This window comes from Entelurus aequoreus, linkage group LG27, assembly GCF_033978785.1.
Source record: "Entelurus aequoreus isolate RoL-2023_Sb linkage group LG27, RoL_Eaeq_v1.1, whole genome shotgun sequence".
Lineage (NCBI taxonomy): Eukaryota > Metazoa > Chordata > Actinopteri > Syngnathiformes > Syngnathidae > Entelurus > Entelurus aequoreus.
In genome coordinates this window covers 27,120,529-27,144,142 of record NC_084757.1, presented here as the reverse complement: position 1 = coordinate 27,144,142, position 23,614 = coordinate 27,120,529, and the positions used below count along the sequence as shown (strand labels likewise).

The following is a 23,614-nucleotide window of genomic DNA, read 5'->3' as shown; positions in this document are numbered from 1 at the left end:
CTCCAGGGCTTAGTTGGTCATGCTGACATCAGCGGCTGCTTGGGAAGATGCGCCAGCACATCTGTGCATGTTCTTTTGTGCTGAATTTGCACCAGGTGTGTCCTGACATTGCCCCGCTTCTGTCTTTCTCCAGTCTCTGTCTGCAATTTGTATCCTTGATCTCGTACTCTTGTAGTGTTGTTGACAATGTTCTGTCAGTGCGTAAGAGCGCCACGCTTCTTCTGTGGTCCTCATTCATCTTTAAATTCACATTCAACATTGATACTTTACGGAGTTTGACGTTTTGTTTCCTCACAACAAAATGTGGATAAGTATAGACTGGAGTAGACCGTAAAATAAAAGTCGCCACACCTTTAAAAATGAGTGATTTTACGTGAAAATAAATACAGAATAATATAATATATGAAAAGATGTATACATAGTGTAATATATTTGGGAGGGTTCTAATCTTTTTGTGGCTGTAAAGTATAGAAGGCACGGCATCAGCAAGGATCTACGTTAGCTTTATTTTTCAACTCACTTACGTAAACAACTCACGCAATGTAGGTAACATGTAAGGAAATACGCCACAGCGTCAATTTTGGTCCTTCAACAATTGCTTACTCCTCTGAATAAAAATATATATTCATATAGTACATATAGTCTATTATTAGTGCACTACTGACCATACTTGCCAACCCTCCCGATTTTCCCGGGAGACTCCCGAATTTCAGTGCCCCTCCCGAAAATATCCCGGAGCAACCATTCTCCCGAATTTCTCCCGATTTCTACCAGGACAACAATATTGGGGGCATGCCTTAAAGGCACTGCCTTTAGCGTCCTCTCTCACCTGAAAAGGAGACTATTATATATGTCTCCGTTATCCATAGGTTTATCTATAACCCATAAAGTAGGCAGGCACGGAGCTATTTCTCAGCATGTGTTTATTCCAGCCGGCACGTTAACACACTGACACACAACATCCGGATTCCCATCATGCATTGCTTCAAAACTACGGCAAGTAGTAATGTCCAAAAACATAACAGAGACGAAGCAGAAGAACGAAGAAGAGACATGGTGATGACGAGTAAGAAGAAGTACGCTTGCGAGTTCCAAAATAATTGGGAAAAATAATTTCAGTTCATCCAGGACAGCTCGAAGGGGAAGGGGTATGGTGCCTGCAAATTTTGTAGATCAGACTTCTCCATTGAACACGGTGGCCGAACGGATATACTCATTCATGAACGGATTATTTATATATATATACACTACCGTTCAAAAGTTTGGGGTCACATTGAAATGTCCTTATTTTTGAAGGAAAAGCACTGTACTTTTCAATGAAGATAACTTTAAACTAGTCTTAACTTTAAAGAAATACACTCTATACATTGCTAATGTGGTAAATGACTATTCTAGCTGCAAATGTCTGGTTTTTGGTGCAATATCTACATAGGTGTATAGAGGCCCATTTCCAGAAACTATCACTCCAGTGTTCTAATGGTACAATGTGTTTGTTCATTGGCTCAGAAGGCTAATTGATGATTAGAAAACCCTTGTGCAATCATGTTCACACATCTGAAAACAGTTTAGCTCGTTACAGAAGCTACAAAACTGACCTTCCTTTGAGCAGATTGAGTTTCTGGAGCATCACATTCGTGGGGTCAATTAAACGCTCAAAATGGCCAGAAAGAGAGAACTTTCATCTGAAATTTGACAGTATATTCTTGTTCTTAGAAATGAAGGCTATTCCACAAAATTGTTTGGGTGACCCCAAACTTTTGAACGGTAGTGTATATATATATGAGAAATACTTGAAAATATATACCCCCCCCCTCCTAAACCCCCCCTACTTCCCTATCTCCCGAATCCGGAGGTCTCAAGGTTGGCAAGTATGCTACTGACTCGTGATGCACTGAAAATTCGGCCGCAGAAAAAATACTTTGCTCACTGAAACCGGATGTTATGATGACGTATCCACTTCCGCTGGCGGACTCTGTCTTTCCACGCACACATGAATGACGTAGCTTGCCCAAAGCTTACAAAAAAAAAGTCTCATTTAGACTGAAGTTACATTTGAAAATATCAGATTCCTGATGTGGCCTGAATCTGATGCGGACAGATCAGATTTGAAGCACTTTGGAGCATTTAGACTGGCAAAAAAAATCTGTGTCACTTGAGGGCAAAGAAATCAGAAGTGGTGTGCTGTGTAAACGGGGCCTACGACAGAAATATACTTTAAAATAATGAATTACTTGCAGCGCCAGTGACAAAGTCAACTCTTTATCTTCACGAGGTAGCTCAATTCGATGCTCAGTTGCGTTAGGTAGCTTATTTTGACAGGTAGCTCATTTTGACAGTACACCAGTTCAAGCACTTGGGCGGAAAAACAGGCATAGTAATTAAAGGACTACCTATAGGTAATGTTGCAATTGTCCATGCCAACAAAGCAAATGTGATTGATAGAAAGCGCTCAGAATAAAGGCTGCACTTTGTAAAATGCGCTAACTTATAGCCCATGTACATGCTACTGATTAGTACAATTTGCGATTATACAAGGCGATTTCAACACTTGTAACTTTTGGTAGTCAAAACTACAACTAAAATGCAGGTTACAGTCAAACAGCTGATGTGTAATAAGTACAATACTTAAAGTATAAACACTTCTCTGAACAAAAGACCATTCTAGCACTTTTAACTTAATGGCAAAGACTACTTCCTTACTACGGTAACACACCGAGAAATGAATATATGCTTGCAAATGAGACTCAGAAGTGTAACACAACAAGGTAACTAGACAGCACAACTGTCATTATGTGTGTGAAAATTGTATTTTATTATTTAACAAATTAACATTTATTACCACATGAACACGTACCAAAATACTGAAAATTGGTACCATTGAGTCCTGGTATTCAATTCCGAGGTACCGATAATTGGTATTGTATCAATTCAAATGTGAAAGGAACCGGCTTAATGAGAGCCTCAAGATGCCGTATCCATTCTCCAACTTAAAAAAAAAACTGAAAACTTACCTATTAACCACCTATCTCTAATGCCTCATGTGGGGTTGACTACTGTTGGGTTTTGCATGGTCGAATGAATGTATGTGTGTATGTGTATGCGTGCTTTAGTACTATTATCTTGTGTTTATCATATAGCGTTGTTGTTTTTTTTGTTGTTGTTGTGCTTGCTACCATTTTTCATCATTCCATGTATATACTGTCCTCTGGACCCCCTGTCAAAAGCTTCTTCTAGCTTATTTGGGGGACCCTTTCATTTACCAACATCTTTAAATGATATTCACTACTATTGTAATTGTTCTATGGTATTGTGAATAAACTTGAAACTTGAGGGTCAAAATTTTTTTTTTAAAAAGATCCCAATCCTTAGTGCTTTGTAAATAAATTACAATTTTAAATGTTGCCAGTCATATAAATACAACTCAACTAGCTCACTTTGTCTTTCATGCTGTAAAAGTAGCTTTATAGTGACAAAAATTGTAGACCCAATACGCTCCCATAGAACTGCCCTAGTGTGAGTGCAGGAGTGATTATATATGTATACTGTATATATGTAGGCTCCAGCACCCCCTGCGACCCCATAAGGGACAAGTGGTAGAAAATGGATATATATATATATATATATATATATATATATATATATATATATATATATATATATATATATATATATATATATATATATATATATATATATATATATATATATATATATATATATATATATGAAAGTATCATTTGCTAAAAAATTAAATGAAACTGCAAATAGGCCCTAAATCACAATGACAGTAACCCCAGCAAAAACCTGCCTTTTTAGCCATGAAAGGTTTTGCATTTTCTTCCACACAAACCCTTCAAGTATGGTGGGCTTGACGGAGTGAAATGCAGCCACACACCTTCCCTCGCCACTGCTACTTTAACGCTGCTGTCTCCCGATGCTCCCTTTAGGCTCAAGCCTCACTGGACTGAACGGAGCGCACAACAACACTCATTGAAATATAGAACGCTCAATTACCACGGCTCATTCAGTTTAAACTGGATTTACTCCTGGGTCCCATCCAAGCCACCATATGTTTGAGGAATCCCACCTCCCGAGCACAGCAGAACTGATTCTGTTAGCACTAAAAGGCTCTAAATCACAGCCGCTCTTACTTCAAGCAGCAGGGGTATCAGAAGCTTCATCATGAGCTTGAACATGAGCATGATGCATTACAAATACTCTACTGCAGTTCTTGTCAAAGGAATAAATCAAAATCATATGTTTTTTTTGCAACTTTTGACTCCATCATATGGTAGAAATACTACTGTCTTTTGTGTGTGTTGATTTTTTCCATGTATACAATAACATATGACAGACAGAACAAGTGCACAGTAAAGGTTTTGATCCCAAGGATAAACAGAACAGTGCTGAAAGAACATATTGCCCTCCTGTTTGCATCTTTGAGTGAAACCAGAATTGCTCCTACAAATCCCCTTTGTGATTTTTAGACTGTTTGTGTTTCTTGCTTTCCCTTTTCTCGACTTCTTGGAGTTGACGCTGTGACCCGTGTCGCCACCTTAGCACTGTTCACCCTCCGTCTGAGGCTTGATTATATTTAGGCATTTTTCTGTCTGTTACAGGGTGTAATGTGCGCCTCTCACAAACTTTAACTTGTTTTCTCTGCTCTCTTGAAAAAAATCTTAGATTAAAAAAAAAAAAAAAGTTCCGCTTTTCTGTCTTAAACTGCCTCTCAGTTTGTTATTGCCACCACCACGGAGGTTATATTTTCATCACCATGTTAGCTAACATGATTGTGCAACACAATAACCAATTTTCATGAAACTCTTGAAACTGTGGCAGAAGGCGTTTAATTTTGGTGCAGATCCAGGTCTGTTTAGTTTTTTACCCAGGGATGTGAAGTGAAGTGTATTATACTTATATAGCGCTTTTCTCTCGTGACTCAAAGCGCTTTACATAGTGAAACCCATTTTCTAAGTTACATTTTTGTCTTGCCCAAGGACACAACAGCTGTGACTAGGATGGCAGAAGCAGGGATTGAACCTAGAACCCTCAGGTTGCTGGCACGGCCGCTCTACCAACCGAGCTACGCTGCCCATCCCAGAGGCACAACAAATGATTCAAGAATTCTCTAGATTGTGTGAAATTTGTTTGATTTGGGGGTGTTCTGATCAGGGTTTTTTTCGACCGATACCAATACTGATCACATGTATTAACTGTGCATTTTCAGTTCATTAATGATGAGTGCTATTGACAGTTTACCAAAATCATCACAATATTTAAACTTGTTTCTTACGCTCATCCATCCATCCATCCTTCCACTTATCCGAGGTCAGCTCGCGGGAGCAGCAGCCTTTCAGAGAAGCCCAGACATCCCTCTCCCCAGCCACTTGGTCCAGCTCTTCCCGAGACGTTCCCAGGCCAGCTGGGAGACACAGTCGACCCAACGGGCCCTAGGTCTTCCCTGTGGCATCCTACCGGTCGGACATGTCTCAAACACCTCCCCAGGGAGGCGTTTGGGGGGCATCTGGTCAGGATGAGCCACTTCATCTGGCTCCTCTCAATGTGGAGGACCAGCGGCTTTACTCTGAGCTTCTCCTGAACGACAGAGCTTCTCACTCTCTCTCTAAGGGAGAGCCCCGCCACCCGATGGACGAAACCCATTTCGGCCGCTTGTACTCGTGATCTTGTCCTTTCGGTCACAACCCAAAGCTCTTGTCCATGGGTGAGGATAGGGATGTAGATCGACCGGTAAATTGAGAGCTTTGCATTCTGGCTCAGCTCCTTCTTCACCACGATGGATCCATACAGGGTCTGCATCAATGCAGACGGCGCACCGATTCGCCTGTCGATCTCACGATCCACTCTTCCCTCACTCATGAACAAGACTACGAGGTACTTGAACTCCTCCACTGTGTGAACGATCTCCTCCCCAACCCGTAGAAGGCACTCCACCCTTTTTCGGGCGAGAACCGTGGATTCAGACTTGCAGTGCTGATTCTCATCCCAGTCTCTTCACACTCTGCTGCAAACCAATACAGTGAGAGCTGAAGATCCTGGCCAGATGAAGGCATAAGGACCACGTCATCTGCAAAAAGCAGAGACCTAATTCAGCAGCCACCAGATCCCCTAATACATATACATATATACAGTTTACGTTAGGTCCCCTGACGAGCAGGGAAACCTGCGAAACAGGCTTGTAGGGATGATATAGCCTCTGTGTTTTTTTCTGACCTAATGTATATTCCGCTATATTCCACGGTATTGAGCACTGTATAACGGATAAACCACAGAAAACTCGACTATACATACAGTATATGTACATAAGTGTGTGTGTGTGTGTGTGTGTGTGTGTGTTTGTGTGTGTATACATATAAAGTTAAAGTACCAATGATTGTCACACGTTAGAGTGTCCGCCCTGAGATCGGTAGGTTGTGAGTTCAAACCCCGGCCGAGTCATACCAAAGACTATAAAACTGGGACCCATTACCTCCCTGCTTGGCACTCAGCATCAAGGGTTGGAATTGGGGGTTAAATCACCAAAAATGATTCCCGGGCGCGGCCACCGCTGCTGCCCACTGCTCCCCTCACCTCCCAGGGGGTGATCAAGGGTGATGGGTCAAATGCACAGAATATATTTGCCACACCTAGTGTGTACAGTATGTGTGTATACGAATGTATATGTATGTATGTATGTATATACATGTCTGACTCGCCAGATTGTGGACGCTGGCTGGCCAGATCCAGCCTATGGGCCATAGTTTTGGGACTCCAGCTTTAGCGGTTAGCTTCTTGTGTTGCCCTACTAGCATGCTTAGCCATTAGTCCTCCAGTGATAATCAATTTTTTGAAGAAACAGTTTATTTTCCGCCATAGGGGGAAGATTTGTATCTTAGAAGCATTCCAAACAGTACCTTTGGTAGTAAGTATAGTGATGCATGTATCTTTATGGAAAAAATCAGGCATAATGCAACACCAGCTAGTTTTTGATGGAATGTCTTTAATGTTGCTTATTGTAAAATTGTAACAAACCCTGGAAGTATATTAACTACCCATTATAAGTCAAAGAAATGGGGTAGGATAACATGTGTCAGTGTGATGTTCCTTAATGTTACTTTTCATCAGATTGATAGCCTGGGGGAAGAAACTGTTATTATGATGGGTTTTTCTGGCATACAATACCGTATTTGTCCCAAACAATTAAAACCATTACCATGAGAGTGACAAGCTATTGTTGTTTTGTTTTACATTTGGACTTTTTTGTCATACCACCCCACCCTTTTTCATTCATTTTTGTTTTGAAGCATGTTTGAGTGTCTTTATTACTACTGAGCTGTGTGTGTGGCAACATCTTGAGAAGAAAATGTAGTTGCGAAATTGAGTTAGGAAACCTGCGACAGGGGACACGTGCCGGCCGTCGTTCCAAGTGGTAGCATGGGGATATTGGCTTACCTTTTGTAAATATGTCCTCATATGCTGTGTTGATCCATCTCTGTGTGTTCACTCCACTAAGACTCTTCACTAATATTGTGTTGTGTTCTTTTGGATGTATCCATTAGGATCGTATTCCTGCTCAAATCATTTGACTTGACTGATATAATGATACATTTCACAAAATGAGCATCTAAATGTGCGGGAGTGAAAAACACGTCGAGATTCATTCAGTATCAAACACTCTCCCATGTGTTTCCCACAACAGCTGATTATTTACAGATGTGATTCAAATCTAAAACCTAACAATTTGAAGTTTTTGGAAAATCCCTCCATCAGTTATGCAGTGCTCAAACATCCATTGAGTTAATGATTTAGCTTACAAGAACACACAGAATCAAGTAATAGTAATATTTACACAAAAAGAGTTATTACATTGAACTTGGCTGTATTTATGGACACATTAATGCGAGTTCCTCGACCAAAAGGGGCACAACTCCGCTTCGGTTACCCTCAACATTACTCTGCCTGTCACCAGTTGTATAAAACCCAATATTCAGTTAATGCCTTTTTGGCAACCATCAATTTATATTAAAGACAAAACACATTTGGAAAGACGTAAATATCTGAGTGTGGTTTTAAAAGCTCTACATGCATGCCTCGAGAGATGTTATATGAAACTATACATACCCTATATTGCCAAAAGTATTTGGCCACCCATCCAAATAATCAGAATCCTAATCACTTGGCCGGGCCACAGGTGTATAACATCAAGCACTTAGGCATGGAGACTGTTTCTACAAACATTTGTGAAAGAATGGGCCGCTCTCAGTGATTTCCAGCGTGGAACTGTCATAGGATGCCACCTGTGCAACAAATCCAGTCGTGAAATTTCCTCGCTCCTAAATATTCCAACGTCTACTGTCAGCTTTATTATAAGAAAATGGAAGAGTTTGGGAACAACAGCAACTCAGCCACCAAGTGGCAGGCCACGTAAACTGACAGAGAGGGGTCAGCAGATGCTGAAGTCAGTTGCTACAGATCTCCAAACTTCATGTGACCTTCCAATTAGCCCACGTACAGTACGCAGAGAGCTTCATGGAATGGGTTTCCATGGCCGAGCAGCTATATCTAAGCCATGCATCACCAAGTCCAATGCAAAACGTTGGATGCAGTGGTGTAAAGCATGTTGCCACTGGACTGGATGAATCACACTTTTCCATCTGGCAATCTGATGGTCGAGTCTGGGTTTGGAGGTTGCCAGGAGAACACTACATTTCGGACTGCATTGTGCCGAGTGTGAAATTTGGTGGAGGAGGAACTATCTTCCCAGAAGATTTGAAGCTGTAATAGTTGCAAAAGGTGGACCGACATCATTTTGAACTCTATGGGTTAGGAATGGGATGGCACTTCAAGTTCATATGTGAGTCAAGGCAGGTTGCCAAATACTTTTGGCAATATAGTGTATGTCCCAATAATGACCATACACAAGAAATGTACAATTTCTAATAAATCAGGCACCCTGAAAATGTTTTAAAAGATATGCTGGCATACATGTAATACAGATATCAAAAAAATATATATACAATACCTAAATCTTGATCAAATCTAATACCTTAACAAATATTTTAAAAATACTTAAAAATATACATAATCATTCCACAAATGGTCAATGACATATGGACAATTTGTTTCTAAGTCCCGCCCGTGCCGCTGAGAAAACATTTGGCATAGTGGCGGCCATATTTTTCAATCGGTCTTGCTCAAATTTGACAGACAGGTGCTTGTCAGTCCCTAAAGTTGTATACCAAATTATGTGGTGATTGGGCTACACACCTGAAAGTTACTGCGGTTTTTTTGTAGCACTTATTGAGCGGTGTGAGAATTTTCAAGTCATTCCGACTTATGGGGTCTAACAACAGCGCCACCATGTGGCGTATTGTTCAGTAAAAAATAGCGCAGGCAAGACAGTAAGGGTGCATGTTTTGTGCATGTTCACCCTTTTGTGTGCAGCGGTTTCAGGAGAAAAGCAAACAAATACATACTGCACAAACAAGGAATAGTTTAGTCTTTATTTGAAGGGACAATGCACAGAAACATTAAGCTCAGAGACAGATATGTTCTGCACCAGATTATAGCTAAATATCTCATTTCCATCTGTAGTCCCTGGCTACCTAAATTAAAGGGATACACAAATCATGCAATACAATTCTAACAATAAAATCATACTATAGCATGTAATCAAATTAAGAAAAGTCATAAAATGCCCTTTCATTGACACATACTTATTATACATTACAACCACACCTCATTTACATCATCACACAAAGACAATACATGCTCTTGTTCACACCTGTCATGATTTGTAAAACACAACCATGAGTTTAACAGACACACCTCACAGTTTACAACAAAATGCTCTCATGGATAAATATAATACACAATAGGTTGATGTGTCAATCATAGTATATATAAACATTTGTTTAATGTACCCTAAGATTTTTTGTTAAAATAAAGCCAATAATGAAATTTTTTTGTGGTCCCCTTTATATAGAAAAGTACCAAAAAGTATCAAAATAATTTTAGTACCGGTAGTAACACCAGTTGTAGTACACACAAACATTTAGTAGATCAAGCCCTATAAGTGTTTGTTTAAAGTGACCAATCAGAAATCAGTTGGTGGGCTAAATATTCAATGCCTGTCCCTAAGTTCTGAAAAAACTGTAATGTCACGCACATGGAGAAAGAGAAAGACACATCGGTCGTAAAATGAGTCCATGCCTGCACAAAATTAGTCCAGGGTGTGGTTTTTACGCGTAAGGATTTTAACACTTTTTATGCCGTAATAAACACATGACTGATCTCTTTAGCAATACCGGGATATATATCTATTTCTGCTACTCTGCTCCCAGGTAACGGTGCCTACTGCCTTGAAAAGAATGGAGACCACACTGAGCTGGGGGACGCTCAGAGCACCATGATGCCATGTGGGCAGAGTTTGCCTCTGCCCTTGGGGGGTCACCCCGGGGGACTTTATCCCCAGAGCCTCCACTGCGACAGCCCAGCGCCTGATCTTCTTCTGCAGGACAGCCCGCACCAGGATGCCAGGTAAAGCGGCATTCTTTTCTCGTTTTTCTACGATAGATAGATAGATAGATAGTACTTTGTTTATTCCTTCAGGGGAGTTCCCTCAAGAAAATTACAATTCCAGCAGCAGTGTACAGAATTGAGAACAAATTTAAAAAGTAAAAAGTAAATAATGGGGGTATAAATGGAAATAAAATAGAAAATATAGCAATAAGAATAAAAATATAACAGTAAAAATAAGAATATAACAAGAGAAACTAGGCAGTAGTGACCATGTTATGAACATGTATTGCACTTTTTTTAAAAACTGTTATTGTTTTGCATCCCCTGTCATCCTAGTACCCCCTTCCCCCCAGAGAGGAGTTGTACAGTCTGATGGCGTGTGGGACAAAGGAGTTTTTGAGTCTATTAGTCCTGCACTTGGGATGAAGCAGTTTAGCACTGAACAGGCTCCTCTGGCTACTGATAACGGTCTGCAGGGGGGTGACTGGCATCATCCATGATGCTCACTAGTTTTTCCACAGTCCTCTTCTCTGCCACCGTCACCAGTGAGTCCAGTTTTAGTTTTAGATAGATACTGTAAATTAATTAATTCTGGTTCATTAGAAATAGGGACAGATACAGAAACATAGCTATCGGAAATAGTTATCCAATGTATGGATCATAGTGTTTGTAGCCAAAGCTAATTTACAATACTTGTCCCCAACAACAACAACAATACAGATTTAACATCATTAAAATAGGAAAATAAAAAGAATGAGGCAAAGAGGAGTTGATAATAATGATAATAGTAATAATACAGACAAAGTGCAAACTAGATAAAAGCCAATAATAATAATAATAATAATAACACAGACAAAGTGCAAACTAGATAAGAACCAATTAGTAAAAATTAGTAAAAACTAAACATGGGAACACGATTGTTGCTCAACTAGCCACAATTTTGTTTGTTGTGACAAGTGCAGGTATACCTTTCAAAGTGTCAGGTAGAGAGTTCTATAGTTGTGGTCCTTTTATTGAAAAGGCAGTCTGGGCAAAAAATGTTCTACGGAATGGAACGCAACAGTTGCCTTTTGACGTTGCTCGGGTGGTAGATCTGGTACCACTTTGCAGTCTTGTAGTTGCCTTGCAGAGGCATACATTTATCATAGTTTTTGTTGCTGATAATGGTCAAAGCATATTTGTCTTTTAGAGGTATAGGGCTTGCTTGTCTTCATTTCCTTTTTTTTTTTGATAGACTTTTCCCTAAATTCCACTCAAGGTTTTAACAACAACCCAAACAGGAATATTGCCTCTGAACAGACAGGATGGCCTTCTATAGCCGCCTCTTGCTGTTTTTCCTTTGCCATGCTTGGGTTGGGGGCGGAAGGGACAAAGACAATTTATTCAACATCAGACAGGCTGGAGAAAGAAAAAAAAGAAAGATCTTCTCACATCACTCAGGGCCCCTGCACAAAATCCATAATGAGCCAACTGACAGGAATTATTATATAGGGGATCACAGCAATGCACTGAGAAATCTGACCAGGGTCCCCTATTCAGCAGGGCAGAGATTCCCACCATAATACACAGCATTGTAAACCGGCGAGCCTTCTGAGGATGCAATTACGCCACCAAAAACAGGTGACTCCCTATTTACCCCCAATGTTGGGCTGGGCTTATTGTGCCATCAAAGCCTTTCAGAGTGGCCTCTCACTCCCCTCCACTTTACGTTCTTAGATTTAAAAAAAAACACAAAAAAAAACACATTCAGATCCTCTCATTACAGCAAGATACGGTTTTATTTACCCATAAAAAATCTTGTCACTTAATGTTGGTTTTAATGGCATGATCTCATGAAAGTAGATTGGAAGGATTCAACCAGCTTGTGTCTGTCAACAGTCGCTAAGCTGATGGTGCTCATGTTCCTCTCTTTGTTTGTCTCTTTTTTTTTTTTTTTTTTTTACCCCGCAGATCATCCACTTTTCAGAGGACCCTCTCCGGGGCCTCGCTGGGTGGTGCCAACCGGGCTCCAAGTGCTCTACCGTATGCCATTAAAGAAGAGGACGTTATGGGTTACACCATTTCCGGCATCGGCGCTTCCCAGGTGGGGTTTCAGAACTCCAGGCCGGGCATACTTTTGGGGGCGTCGAGGGACGAGATGGTGGCTCTTGTTGGCAACGGCGGCGACAACATGAGCGTGGAACCGTTTAATAATGAAGATGGCTCCTCCCCGTTGGCTTTGTCCCCGGCCGGCTCGCGTCAGTCAGCGCGGCTGCTGAGCACGAGCAGTCTGAAAAGACGTCGCCTTTCGCTGGTCTCGCAGTCCCCCGCTGAAACCGGCGGCGTTGCGCTCGCAGATTCTCCGTCAGCGACCAGAACTGCCTCCGAGGAGATCAACATCACCGCCATCATCTGCTCGTCCTCACAAATGTCCATGGTCACGTGCGTCAACGGGTTCCGTGCTAACCTATCGCCAAGCCACACCGGCGGCTGCGGCTTCACCTCTTCATCCTCCTCTTCCTCGTCTAGATCCCCACCTTCTGTACCCTGCCATCGAGAAGCCCCTTACAGCCACCCACCACACGGCAGCCCCCAGCGAGCCTCATTGCAGGGGAGCTGTCAGCTATCCTCACCCGCCGCTTGCCTGCTGTCCCTTTCCTCCTCTTCCCCATCGTCCTCCTCATCGATTTCATCAGTGGAGCCAGGCAGAGGGCCGTGCGAGGAGCAGGGCTCCATGCAGCAGGGCCCTGGGGCTGGAGAACCCTCCCTGGGGAATACAGGTGGCTCAGACAGGTTGGGGTTACTCATGAGTGGGGTGCTGATGTCAGGGACACTGCAGACGGGGGCAGAAACTGGGGTTTTACTGGACAGGAGCCAGAGATCGGGGGCCGCCCTCAAGCAAGAGCCCTTAGATGACTTTTCTCCCAGTGAAGACGAAATCTTGCAGCACCGCTATCATCATCATCACTTAAGCGGGCGCAACGGGCATCTTCGCCACTTCCATCAGCATCCCCGCACGACCATGCCCCCGCCCTACCACCTGCACCAATATGCGGGAGCCGTTTCCGGCCACAACCATCATTCGGCGCCTGGCTCCTCCCTGGCACTCAAGCCTTCGCCCGTGGGCCCGTCCGAGAACGAAGAGGTCGGCGGTACGCAGTCCGATAAGCAGTCTTGTCGCTGGATCGACTGCAGTGCTGCCTACGAACAGCAGGAAGAGCTGGTGAGGCACATTGAAAAAGTCCACATCGACCAGCGCAAAGGGGAGGACTTCACCTGTTTCTGGGCCGGCTGCATTCGGCGCTACAAGCCCTTCAACGCCCGCTACAAGCTGTTGATCCACATGAGGGTTCACTCTGGAGAGAAGCCTAACAAGTGCATGGTGAGTCCTCATAATAACCATATTTTGGAAACACTGACCACATGTAAAACAAACTCGAGTGGAATATACGCAGCATTGATGACAGTCCCCCAACAGCAAAAACACAAGCACATATTTAATGTAGTTTTGACATGAATATTTCTTGATTTCCTTTAGTTTAGAAATCACAATTCCTACACACTAAGGTAGGTAGGTAGGTCTTTATTGTCATTGCACAAGTACAACGAAACTTTGTTTTCAGCACTAACAGTTGATGGGTCGCCACGAGGCGCCCCGTTAAAGATGGGAAAAAGGTAAACACTGGGGAAAGATGAGTAAAAAAATACAATCTAGACTGGGCTCCTAAGGGGGCCCAGTCTGGAGTGGGAAAAACACCTCCATAGCAAAGCACATATACATATTAAAACAGACATCTCGAGATATCTAACAACAGAGGGGAGGGAGTGGGGGCCACTGTGGCAGGCTGCAGCTCTTCAGGCGCTGCTCATCTGTCCATCACCCCTAAAGGATTTGCGTCGAGGGTGTTGGATGGGGGGTGGGGTATGTGTGTGTGGCGTATATTTTTTGTGGATGCATGTGTGTGTGTAAGCCTGCCGCGTGTCTCTGTTCTGCGGCCTTAGTGTCATGCAGTGGCTAGACAGTCCAGAGTCAACGACAACATGTGTGTTGAGTTACAAAATAACCCAATTTTAACCCAACTGCTGGTTCAGGAAAGGACGAACCCCTTATTTGAGTTATTTGAACTCAACATTTTGGGTTAATTTTTTCAACCCAACTTTTGCGTTGAATTATTCAACCAAAAAGTTGAGTTATGATGACTTAATGTTGGGTTATTCCCAACCAAACTATTGGGTTGAATTATTTAACCCAAAAGTTGAGTTATGTTAACTCAATGTTGGATGATTGAAAATAATGTTAATGAGATTAATCCATAAAAAAATTCCCTTCAAGAAAAAAGTGTTTTACCCAAAAATGTGTTACTCGTTGAAAAACAACCCAAAAATGGTTCATCATTTTGAACACCAAGAAATTTTGTTAAAATAATACCCTTATAACCCCAAAAAATGATAGCTCTTTGTAAAACTAACTCCAAAATTTAACCCAACACTAGCAACTCATAAATTGGGTTATCAACATAACCCAACATTTTTTAGTGTGTACAATTGAAAGTAGGGGTGTTACGGTACATGTAACTTTAATCAGATTTTTTTTTTTAGCAGGACAGAAGCATTCCGCCTTTCCACACAGTACACATTAAGGGAAGGTCAGGAAGTGTAACTGCCACCGATATAGCCACTAGGCTACTCCGTAAACAGTCATGGCTAGCGCAAGTGCCAAGGAGAAGCCAGAGCTTGAAAAAATCTTCTTCTGCCGAAGAGGATTTGGAAAATGTTACCTTCGCAGTTAACTACATAAAGTCGTAAACAAAAGCAGTGTGAAAAAGAATGTTGTTGCCAAACTGTACTGAAATGAACGAAACCTAAAAAGTGAGCTACATACCAAAATTTTATTGTGGCGTACCGTGACTGCACATCCCCAAGTGTGACATGTAAAACTGTCTTGTTTTTCCACGGAAGGTGTGCGTTCTAGCGGCACTACTTTGTGGTCGTATGCTTTACAGGTAAAGCTCCAGTTGCACAAGTCAACACACTAATCAATGTCAAGCTGTCACTCCCCTACATCCCTTAGCAAATGGAAAAAGCCCTCCAACCTAAAGAATGATTTAGTCCAAATACACAATTAGTCCACAATTTGTGTAGGGCGAAGCTGTGTTTATTTTCACAAGCACTCTGTTTTGGGAGAAGGGATTTGGATACTGAAAAGCCAACACATATGGTGAACATAACCAAACAATGCCTGCATTTGATCCTTTTAAATGGGAGGCTTTACATGTTTAGCTGTCCCACAAGTATTAGGCGAATTGGCCTCGTATCTTAGGCAAACAAGAGGCGAAATGTAGTGGTCTGGAGTAGCGGGCCGCAGAGGGATAGCTGGTAATGTTTGATAGCCTTGCTTGATTCGTGCCCTCACCCTGATGGAAGTGGTCCCATTTGAATTTAGGAGTCAAATCTGAAGTATTGAAAAATCTATAATATTTCGAGAGGGTTTATTTTATAATAAATACTTTGCTTAATATAGCAACACTTTTTCATGCGTACTACATATTTTGTTACACCACAGATTAGGATGGGGTGTCAAACGTACGGGTCAGGCCCGCAGACAGGTTTTATCCGGCCCGCGGAATGAGTTTGCTAAGTATAAAAATTACCTACAATTTTTGAATGAAAGAAACAGCTGTCCTAAATGTGTCCACTGGATGTCGCAATGGCAATTCTTTGTATCTTTGTAGATGAGGCTTCATATGTACAAAATAAACCACATGATGTTAGTACATTGGTCAAGGAAAATGATCAAACAACATACATAACGTCCTGTAATTTGATTTTGATATTTTTTTATCTTGATAGATTTTAAATTAACACCAATGAGTTGACTGATGAACATTATCACATCATTTATTCTGAAGTTATTAACTGCAACACGTAAGTGTAAAAAAAAAACTAACATTATGATTTGTACATTTGTGCTTGTTCTATTTTTAAACAAAGAAAACACTCTGAAGTTGTCTTTATTTTTGAGTTATCGTGCCGTGATTTTACCAGTCCGGCCCACTTGGGAGTAGATTTTACTCCATGTAGCCCCCGATGTAAAATTAGTTTGACACCCCCGAATTAGGAACAAACAAACATGCTCTTCCTTTTCCTGCTTTGTGATCTATCAGTGTTTACTCTGTTACCTTAACTCTTTATTTTTTTTTTAAAAGTCCTCTTGCACCGTCCTTAACCCTTCTGATTTCCTTTGTTGATGTTTCGGACAAAATTGACCTGGCAATTTTCCAGCATTAGAAGTGTGAGAGGAATGAGACACCCTGTGTGAAATCCTGTCTTGAAGTTTAACACCCCAAACTGACAATTTTATACAAACAATGACAACAAAAATCGTCTACCAGTTTACAGTATATGTGAATGAAATTGGTGAAAAAAAGGCGGAATCTACTCTTACACCAATTTTGCAGATAAATATGTGAGAAACAGATATTGGCACACTTTGTAACGTATGTGCTGAACTGCGTAACAGTAGTATGCAAGAATGCGTCATTGCGAAGAGTCGTTTGTATGTTTTTGTCGATATTTACCATATGTTCGAACTAGAACAATTCGTCTCACTGTTGACGAGGCACTGGATTTTGTCGGCAAACGAGGGACCTCCCGATCCGCCTTATGTCTAACACACACACACACACACACACACACACACACACACACACACACACACACACACACACACACACACACACACACACACACACACACACACACACACACACACACACACACACACACACACACACACACACACACACACACACACACACACACATTCTCATCCATGTAAAATGAAGATATTGTTTCAGTGGAGTCTCCCAATAGAAATTATTGATTCCGTGTACTAGAAAGTACCTTCCTTTTGCCTAGGGCAGGGGTCGGCAACCCAAAAGGTTGAAAGAGCCATATTGGACCAAAAATACAAAAACCAAATCTGTCTGGAGCCTCAAAAAATGAAAAGCCGTCTATAAGTGTTATAATGAAGGCAACACATGATGTGTCTTTTTTAGCTGCAATAGCCTACTATCAAAATGACTATGTGTCGCAGGCTGAAGCGAATCTTCGTTGGCAGAAATTTTGAAATTCAATATTCATTCTACACATTTTTACAACATTAGAAACCATTAGTAAATCAGAGGCTACTCAGAAGGTGAGATAACTCCTGGAAATGACTGGCTTTTAATGGCCAAAGATATAGATGTGTGTGTCCAAGTTAAAGGAAATGACAGGTGTCTTCTTTTAATAGATGTACTACAATTTTTGGCAAGCTAGGTAATGTTTGCTGTGGTCTGGAACAACATGGCACACAAACAACTATCTGAAATGCAGCCAATATTACATACAGATAATGTGTCATGAGACATGCAAAACTAAATTATATACAAAGAGTATAAAAGTAAAGGATAGTAAATTAGCTTAAATATACCTACAAATGAGGCACAATGAAGCAACATGTGCATACAGCTAGCCTAAATAGCATGTTAGCATTGATTAGCTTGCAGTCATGCACTGACCAAATATGCCTGATTAGCACTCCAACAAGTCAATAACATCAAGAAAACGCACTTTTGTTTATACATGCACAGCATAAAACGTTTGGTGGACAAAATGAGACAAAGAAGGATTGGAAGATTTTACATGTAAACAAAGTGTTGCGTCACAGTCCACACTATGGTGAGTTCAAGAACCGCCGAACTTAGTAGGACGAAACGATGTTCACCAAATACTCTCATCCGTGAAGCATACACACAAACATATTAAACAGTGGGCTTTCTAACAATTGGGAAGGTTTGTGTCATGTTTGTCCTCGAACAAAAAACATACTAAAACAAAAAAAATATTTTCCCCCCATCTTTTTCCATTTTCAATTCTTTTTAAAAATGCCCCAGGGAGCCACTAGGGCGGCACTAAAGAGCAGCGGGTTGCTGACCCCCGGCCTAGGAAAATAAAAAAGGAAAATATGATTTGAGTCACTAATCATAAAGGATTCCGCATCTAAACTTAAAAGCTTTCTGCGATTAAATCTAAATTTTTATTTTATTACACAAAACAAATTAAATTGATGCGTTTCGGTGTGTTTTTTTGACGTTGGTTTATTCACTTGTTTGGGAAAAAAACGTATTGCAATATGCATTTTCTTGCCCCCGGAACATAGGTTCCGTTGTAAATGCACTGCAGGACTGCTTCCAAAATGCCCAGAAAAAGTGGTACATAATGGCCTGCTGCATGTTTCAAAACACAGTAAAACCCCAAAATCATGATAACATGATAGAGACACATAAATTAGTTTCTCCATGGTGAAAGCCGCGTAGTACACGCAAAAATTATATTCACCAATTTTCAATTGTACACTCAGTCTTAGTAGTACACACGCAACACGGCAGCTCATAGTCTACGCAATTTTATACCTTGCACACGCTATTTGCCGTGTGTTATTTGGATCGTATTAGATCAGGCCCTATATCTACTTCTTACACAAATAATAGATTTCAAATATCACATACAACAACATAACATTAAGGAGTGAGACAGGAGGACATAAACATTAGCAACACTAGCATAGCTGTGTTACGTACTGTGCTAACATTACACTCACATTTCAATAGTGACTTACTATGCTAATGAAAAACAAAGTGATCAAACTTTCAGCTTCACCCGTGCGAATAGTTGACATTGTTGATATTTTAAGATGTGTAACAAAGCCTGCTTCTTTTGTTTATTTTTTCCACCAAGTTGCCATCCGTCAATCGGTGGGCTTATGCATGGGGCAGGATCATCTAGCCAGTGACGGGTCAAAATGAGTAAGGAGTTTTCTCTTTTGAGACGTCATGAATACTTCAAAAGCAACCGTTTGAGCGCTTCGTCTCTCAAAAGTTGAGCAAACAAATGAGGGAGATGAAAGATTTTTTCCCTTTTGGTTCTCATAAACTGGCTGTAGGGACATATTTTACTATTAAAACAACATTAAAGAGTCACTTTTGCATTAGAAAGGACCACTCAATTGTCACAAAATGCCTTGCTCAAAGATATTCAAGAATTTGTAGCAAATCTTTTTAGAAGAAATAGCTGAGACAGTCTCTTTAAGGAGAGACCAAAGGCTATCGTAAAAAGAAACTAGACTGATCTCTATTATCTTTCCAGCAGCAGATTCCATCTGGCCCTTGTGAAGCCAAAGTCTGCACATGTCCAAACATAACACTACTTTTTTCTTTCTCTGTGTCCTTTTAAACATATATAAATTATCTCTCTCTGTCTCGGTCTTCTGGTAGCAGTAAATCGTTAGTTGTTGCATTCTGGGTCTTGGCGGGAAGAATTTGTTATCACAGGGGCACAACTAATGTCAGACCCCTGCTTGAGCATGTCACTGTCTCTAAATGGCTACGGTAAAATTTTAAGAAACGCCTGACATCACATGGATAAAGATAAGACCTTCTGGAGGAAAGTTCTGTGGTCAGATGAAACAAAAATTGAGCGGTTTGGCCACAATACCCAGCAATATGTTTGGAGGAGAAAAGGTGAGGCTTTTAATCCCAGGAACACCACACCTACCATCAAGCATGGTGGTGGTAGTATTATGCTCTGGGCCTGTTTTGCTACCAATGGAACTGGTGCTTAACATAGAGTAAATGGGACAATGAAAAATTCTTCAGGACAACCTAGTAAAAATCTAGTCAGCCCGGAGGTTGGGTCTTGGGCGCAGTTGGGTGTTCCAACAGGACAATGACCCCAAACACACGTCAAAAGTGGTAAAGGAATGGCTAAATCAGGCTAGAATTAAGGTTTTAGAATGGCCTTCCCAAAGTCCTGACTTAAACGTGTGGACAATGCTGAAGAAACTAGTCTATGTCAGAAAACCAACACATTTAGCTGAACTGCACCGATTTTGTCAAGAGGAATGGTCAAAAATCTAACCAGAAGCTTGTGGATGGCTACCAAAAGCACCTTATTGCAGTGAAACTTGCCAAGGGACATGTAACCAAATATTAACATTGCTGTATGTATACTTTTGACCCAGCAGATTTGGTCACATTTTCAATAGACCCATAATAAATTCATAAAAGAACCAAACTTCATGAATGTTTTTTGTGACACACAAGTATGTGCTCCAATCACTCTATCACAAAAAAGTAAGAGTTGTAGAAATTATTGGAAACTCAAGACAGCCATGACATTATGTTCTTTACAAGTGTATGTAAACTTTTGACCACAACTGTACGTCCATCTGTGTGTTACACCGTGTGGCTCATTTAAAGGCAATATTTTTTTTCTCTTGGGAAATTAAGAAATGTGACTATATGTCTCTTATTTTTAGGGATGATGTTTGATAAGAAATTATCGAGTTTGAGCCTATTATCGAATCCTCTTATCGAACCGATTCCTTATCGATTCTCTTATCGAGTCCAGATAGGTTGTTGTATATGGAAAAAAACACACAATATTTGGTTTAACAAAAGCTCACTTTTATTATATAAGAAAAAAATAAAATCTAATAAATAAATAAATATTGACTGTTACCCCCCTAAAAAAATTAAATAAAATAAATAAATATTGACTGTTGTTACACAAAGTATATTAAGTGGGATTTTTCAGAAAAACAAATATATACAGTAACACAAACAACCTGTCTCTGTGATCACTATAGGTGTAGAAATAATAATATAGTGTTAAATAAAATCAGTCTCTTAGGCACAAAACTGAAAATAATACAGCTCTCCAAAAAGTGCACTTCTGCTGCTATTTGACATAACTGTTTGTTATGATGCTTTGACATTTTTGCACTTTATTTCTTTATTGACAGAAAATTCTATGAAGAGAAAAGTTGTTTGCAAATGTGGTTACAATGCTAAAAAATTAAAAGTTAAAGCCAAAAAAAGAAATACACTTTATTGAGTTAACATTATTTCTTTATAGGGGGAAAGATGTGATGTTATGAGCTAGGAATATAACAACTACACTACCCAGCATGCAACGGGAGTGACGAGCATGCGCGGTACCCCCCGAAAAGTGTTGTTGCATGTCACCACCGGCAGCTAAGAATGAGGTTATGAGCACGCTGTGAAAGTAAACGTCAAGAACTCAGCCAACACGCCTCGTCTGCATTATTTATAATTAGACAGACAACACATCTACAGTGTGATTTTGTTTTGTTTACAAGGGAAGAAAAACAAAAATTAAAAAAGGGAGATGTCATATATGTATGTGCTGCGGTTGTTTTAAGAACGTTGCGACAGCTGCCGTAAAGGAGGTGCGTTGCTAGCCTGGTTGCTATGTTTCCGGTTGGTCGTAAAAGTGTTCGCCATGTGTTTGTACCCTGCTCAAATCTCTCAGTAAAGTTATTCATTGGATTATACCTTTTGTTTTGAACTTTATTACACCTTGGAGCGCTTTTTCCGGTACATTGTTTTTCCTGCTTTCGCTATCTGCGCCTAATGACTAAACTACGTGACGTCATTTCTTGTGATGTCTCACGGGGCATTTCTGGTCGGGATGGGATTGGTCCCAGGGATTCGAATAAAGAACCAACTCTTTTTCTTTACTATAGTGGTCTCGATAACGGGTACCGGTTTTAAAAAAGGGATTCGAGTCCGAGGACTCGGTTCTTTTCTTATCGAACAACCGGGAAAACCGGTTTCGAGTATCATCCCTACTTATTATGTCCTATAGTAACTGAGCCTTTGTTGGACCAACAAATGTGTAAAATGAAACATATCAGGCTGAAAAACACACACATGGCTGACAGGTCGCGCTAAAAGGGAAACTGCTAAAAGGGAAATTGCTAAAAGGGAAACTGCACTTTTTTTTCGCATTTTGCCCATCATCCAAAAATGTTTAAGTGAGACAAGAACAGACATGTCTTTCTTTTTTGTGTGCATTCAAAACATAAAAAAACGCTAGCAAAAGGCGGTTAACAGTGCAGCAAATGGGGATCAACCTATAATAAAGTGCCTATAAAACGCTCGTGACCTGCATATTCACAAATCTGTAGTGACATTGTTATTGAAATAGCAAACAATAGTGTCATGCGAATCAATAATGAAATATGAACACCGCCGATACCAGATATTTATGCTCTCATATCGATTTCTAAATCAAAATATCGATACTTTTGGTACTTTAGTAATTTGAGACCATGAATATTATTACCAGAAACACACTGTAAAGTAACTATATTGATGAGATCTTGTTAAGTAACATATACACTAATCGCTCATTGGCAAAATAGCCTAGATTTATTCAGGTAATGTTTAAATAATTTGTATTCTTTATGTAATACACAACTTTGTAGAATTTACCAAAAACATCAGGTATATTTGCATAATATATTGGTATCAGATCGGTGTCACTAATACCAGATTTAATTTTACTCTGTATCGGATCGGAAAGAAAATCAGTTGTATCGCACATCACTTGCTAACACCGCCAAACTATTTCTCTGGCGTTGTGACACATCGCCTTGCTCAAACTGCTCCTCTGACCACGGGCAAGTAGACATTTCCTAGTTAGCTTGAGCTGCTAATAACTTTGATTTCAACCTGCCATAGAATAAATAAGAAGCTTGAGCTGTTTCTGATGTATTGCCTTTGAGTTTAGTAAGAAATAATTATAGGTTATAAATTATGCCTCTCACCTGTATAGTTGAAAGTTTATGCACCAAGTCGAGAAGTTGGTCATATTTGAAAATCTACACCCTACCAACTTGACAGTGGACACTATATGGCTGTCATCATATGAAACACAGCAGACTATTGCAACCTCTTTAGGAAGTTTTTTTTTTTTATCTGAGGAGTGAGAATTAATCTGAATTTAGCAATCATGCAACCCCAGACCATCATTCTACCACCACCATGCCTGTCAGCAAGACAGGATAATCATGTGTTGCCAGCTATTTAGACAATGATGGTTATGTGTTGACTAATTTTCAGTATATACTACTATACAAACTGTACACTGACTACTCTACAAATACATCCAAGTTTAGTGTTGTTTAGTTTTGTTTGTAGGGAAGATATGTTTTCTAAATGCTTGTTGAAATTTGAGGGATGTACTCGTCTTTATTTAGATTTCTACT

At 40.5% G+C, this 23,614-nt stretch overlaps 1 protein-coding gene across 3 annotated transcripts in view; it reads left to right on the top strand.

Annotated features, from left to right (window-relative positions):
- LOC133644512 (zinc finger protein GLIS3-like) overlaps positions 1–23,614 on the top strand; it is a 111,186-nt gene that overhangs the window by 87,332 nt on the left and 240 nt on the right. For all 3 annotated transcript variants that reach the window (XM_062039042.1, XM_062039041.1, XM_062039043.1), the window contains 2 exons: positions 10,341–10,536; positions 12,469–13,879. In XM_062039042.1, the coding sequence (XP_061895026.1) occupies positions 10,341–10,536; positions 12,469–13,879 (1,607 nt within the window). The remainder of the gene's footprint in view (positions 1–10,340; positions 10,537–12,468; positions 13,880–23,614) is intronic.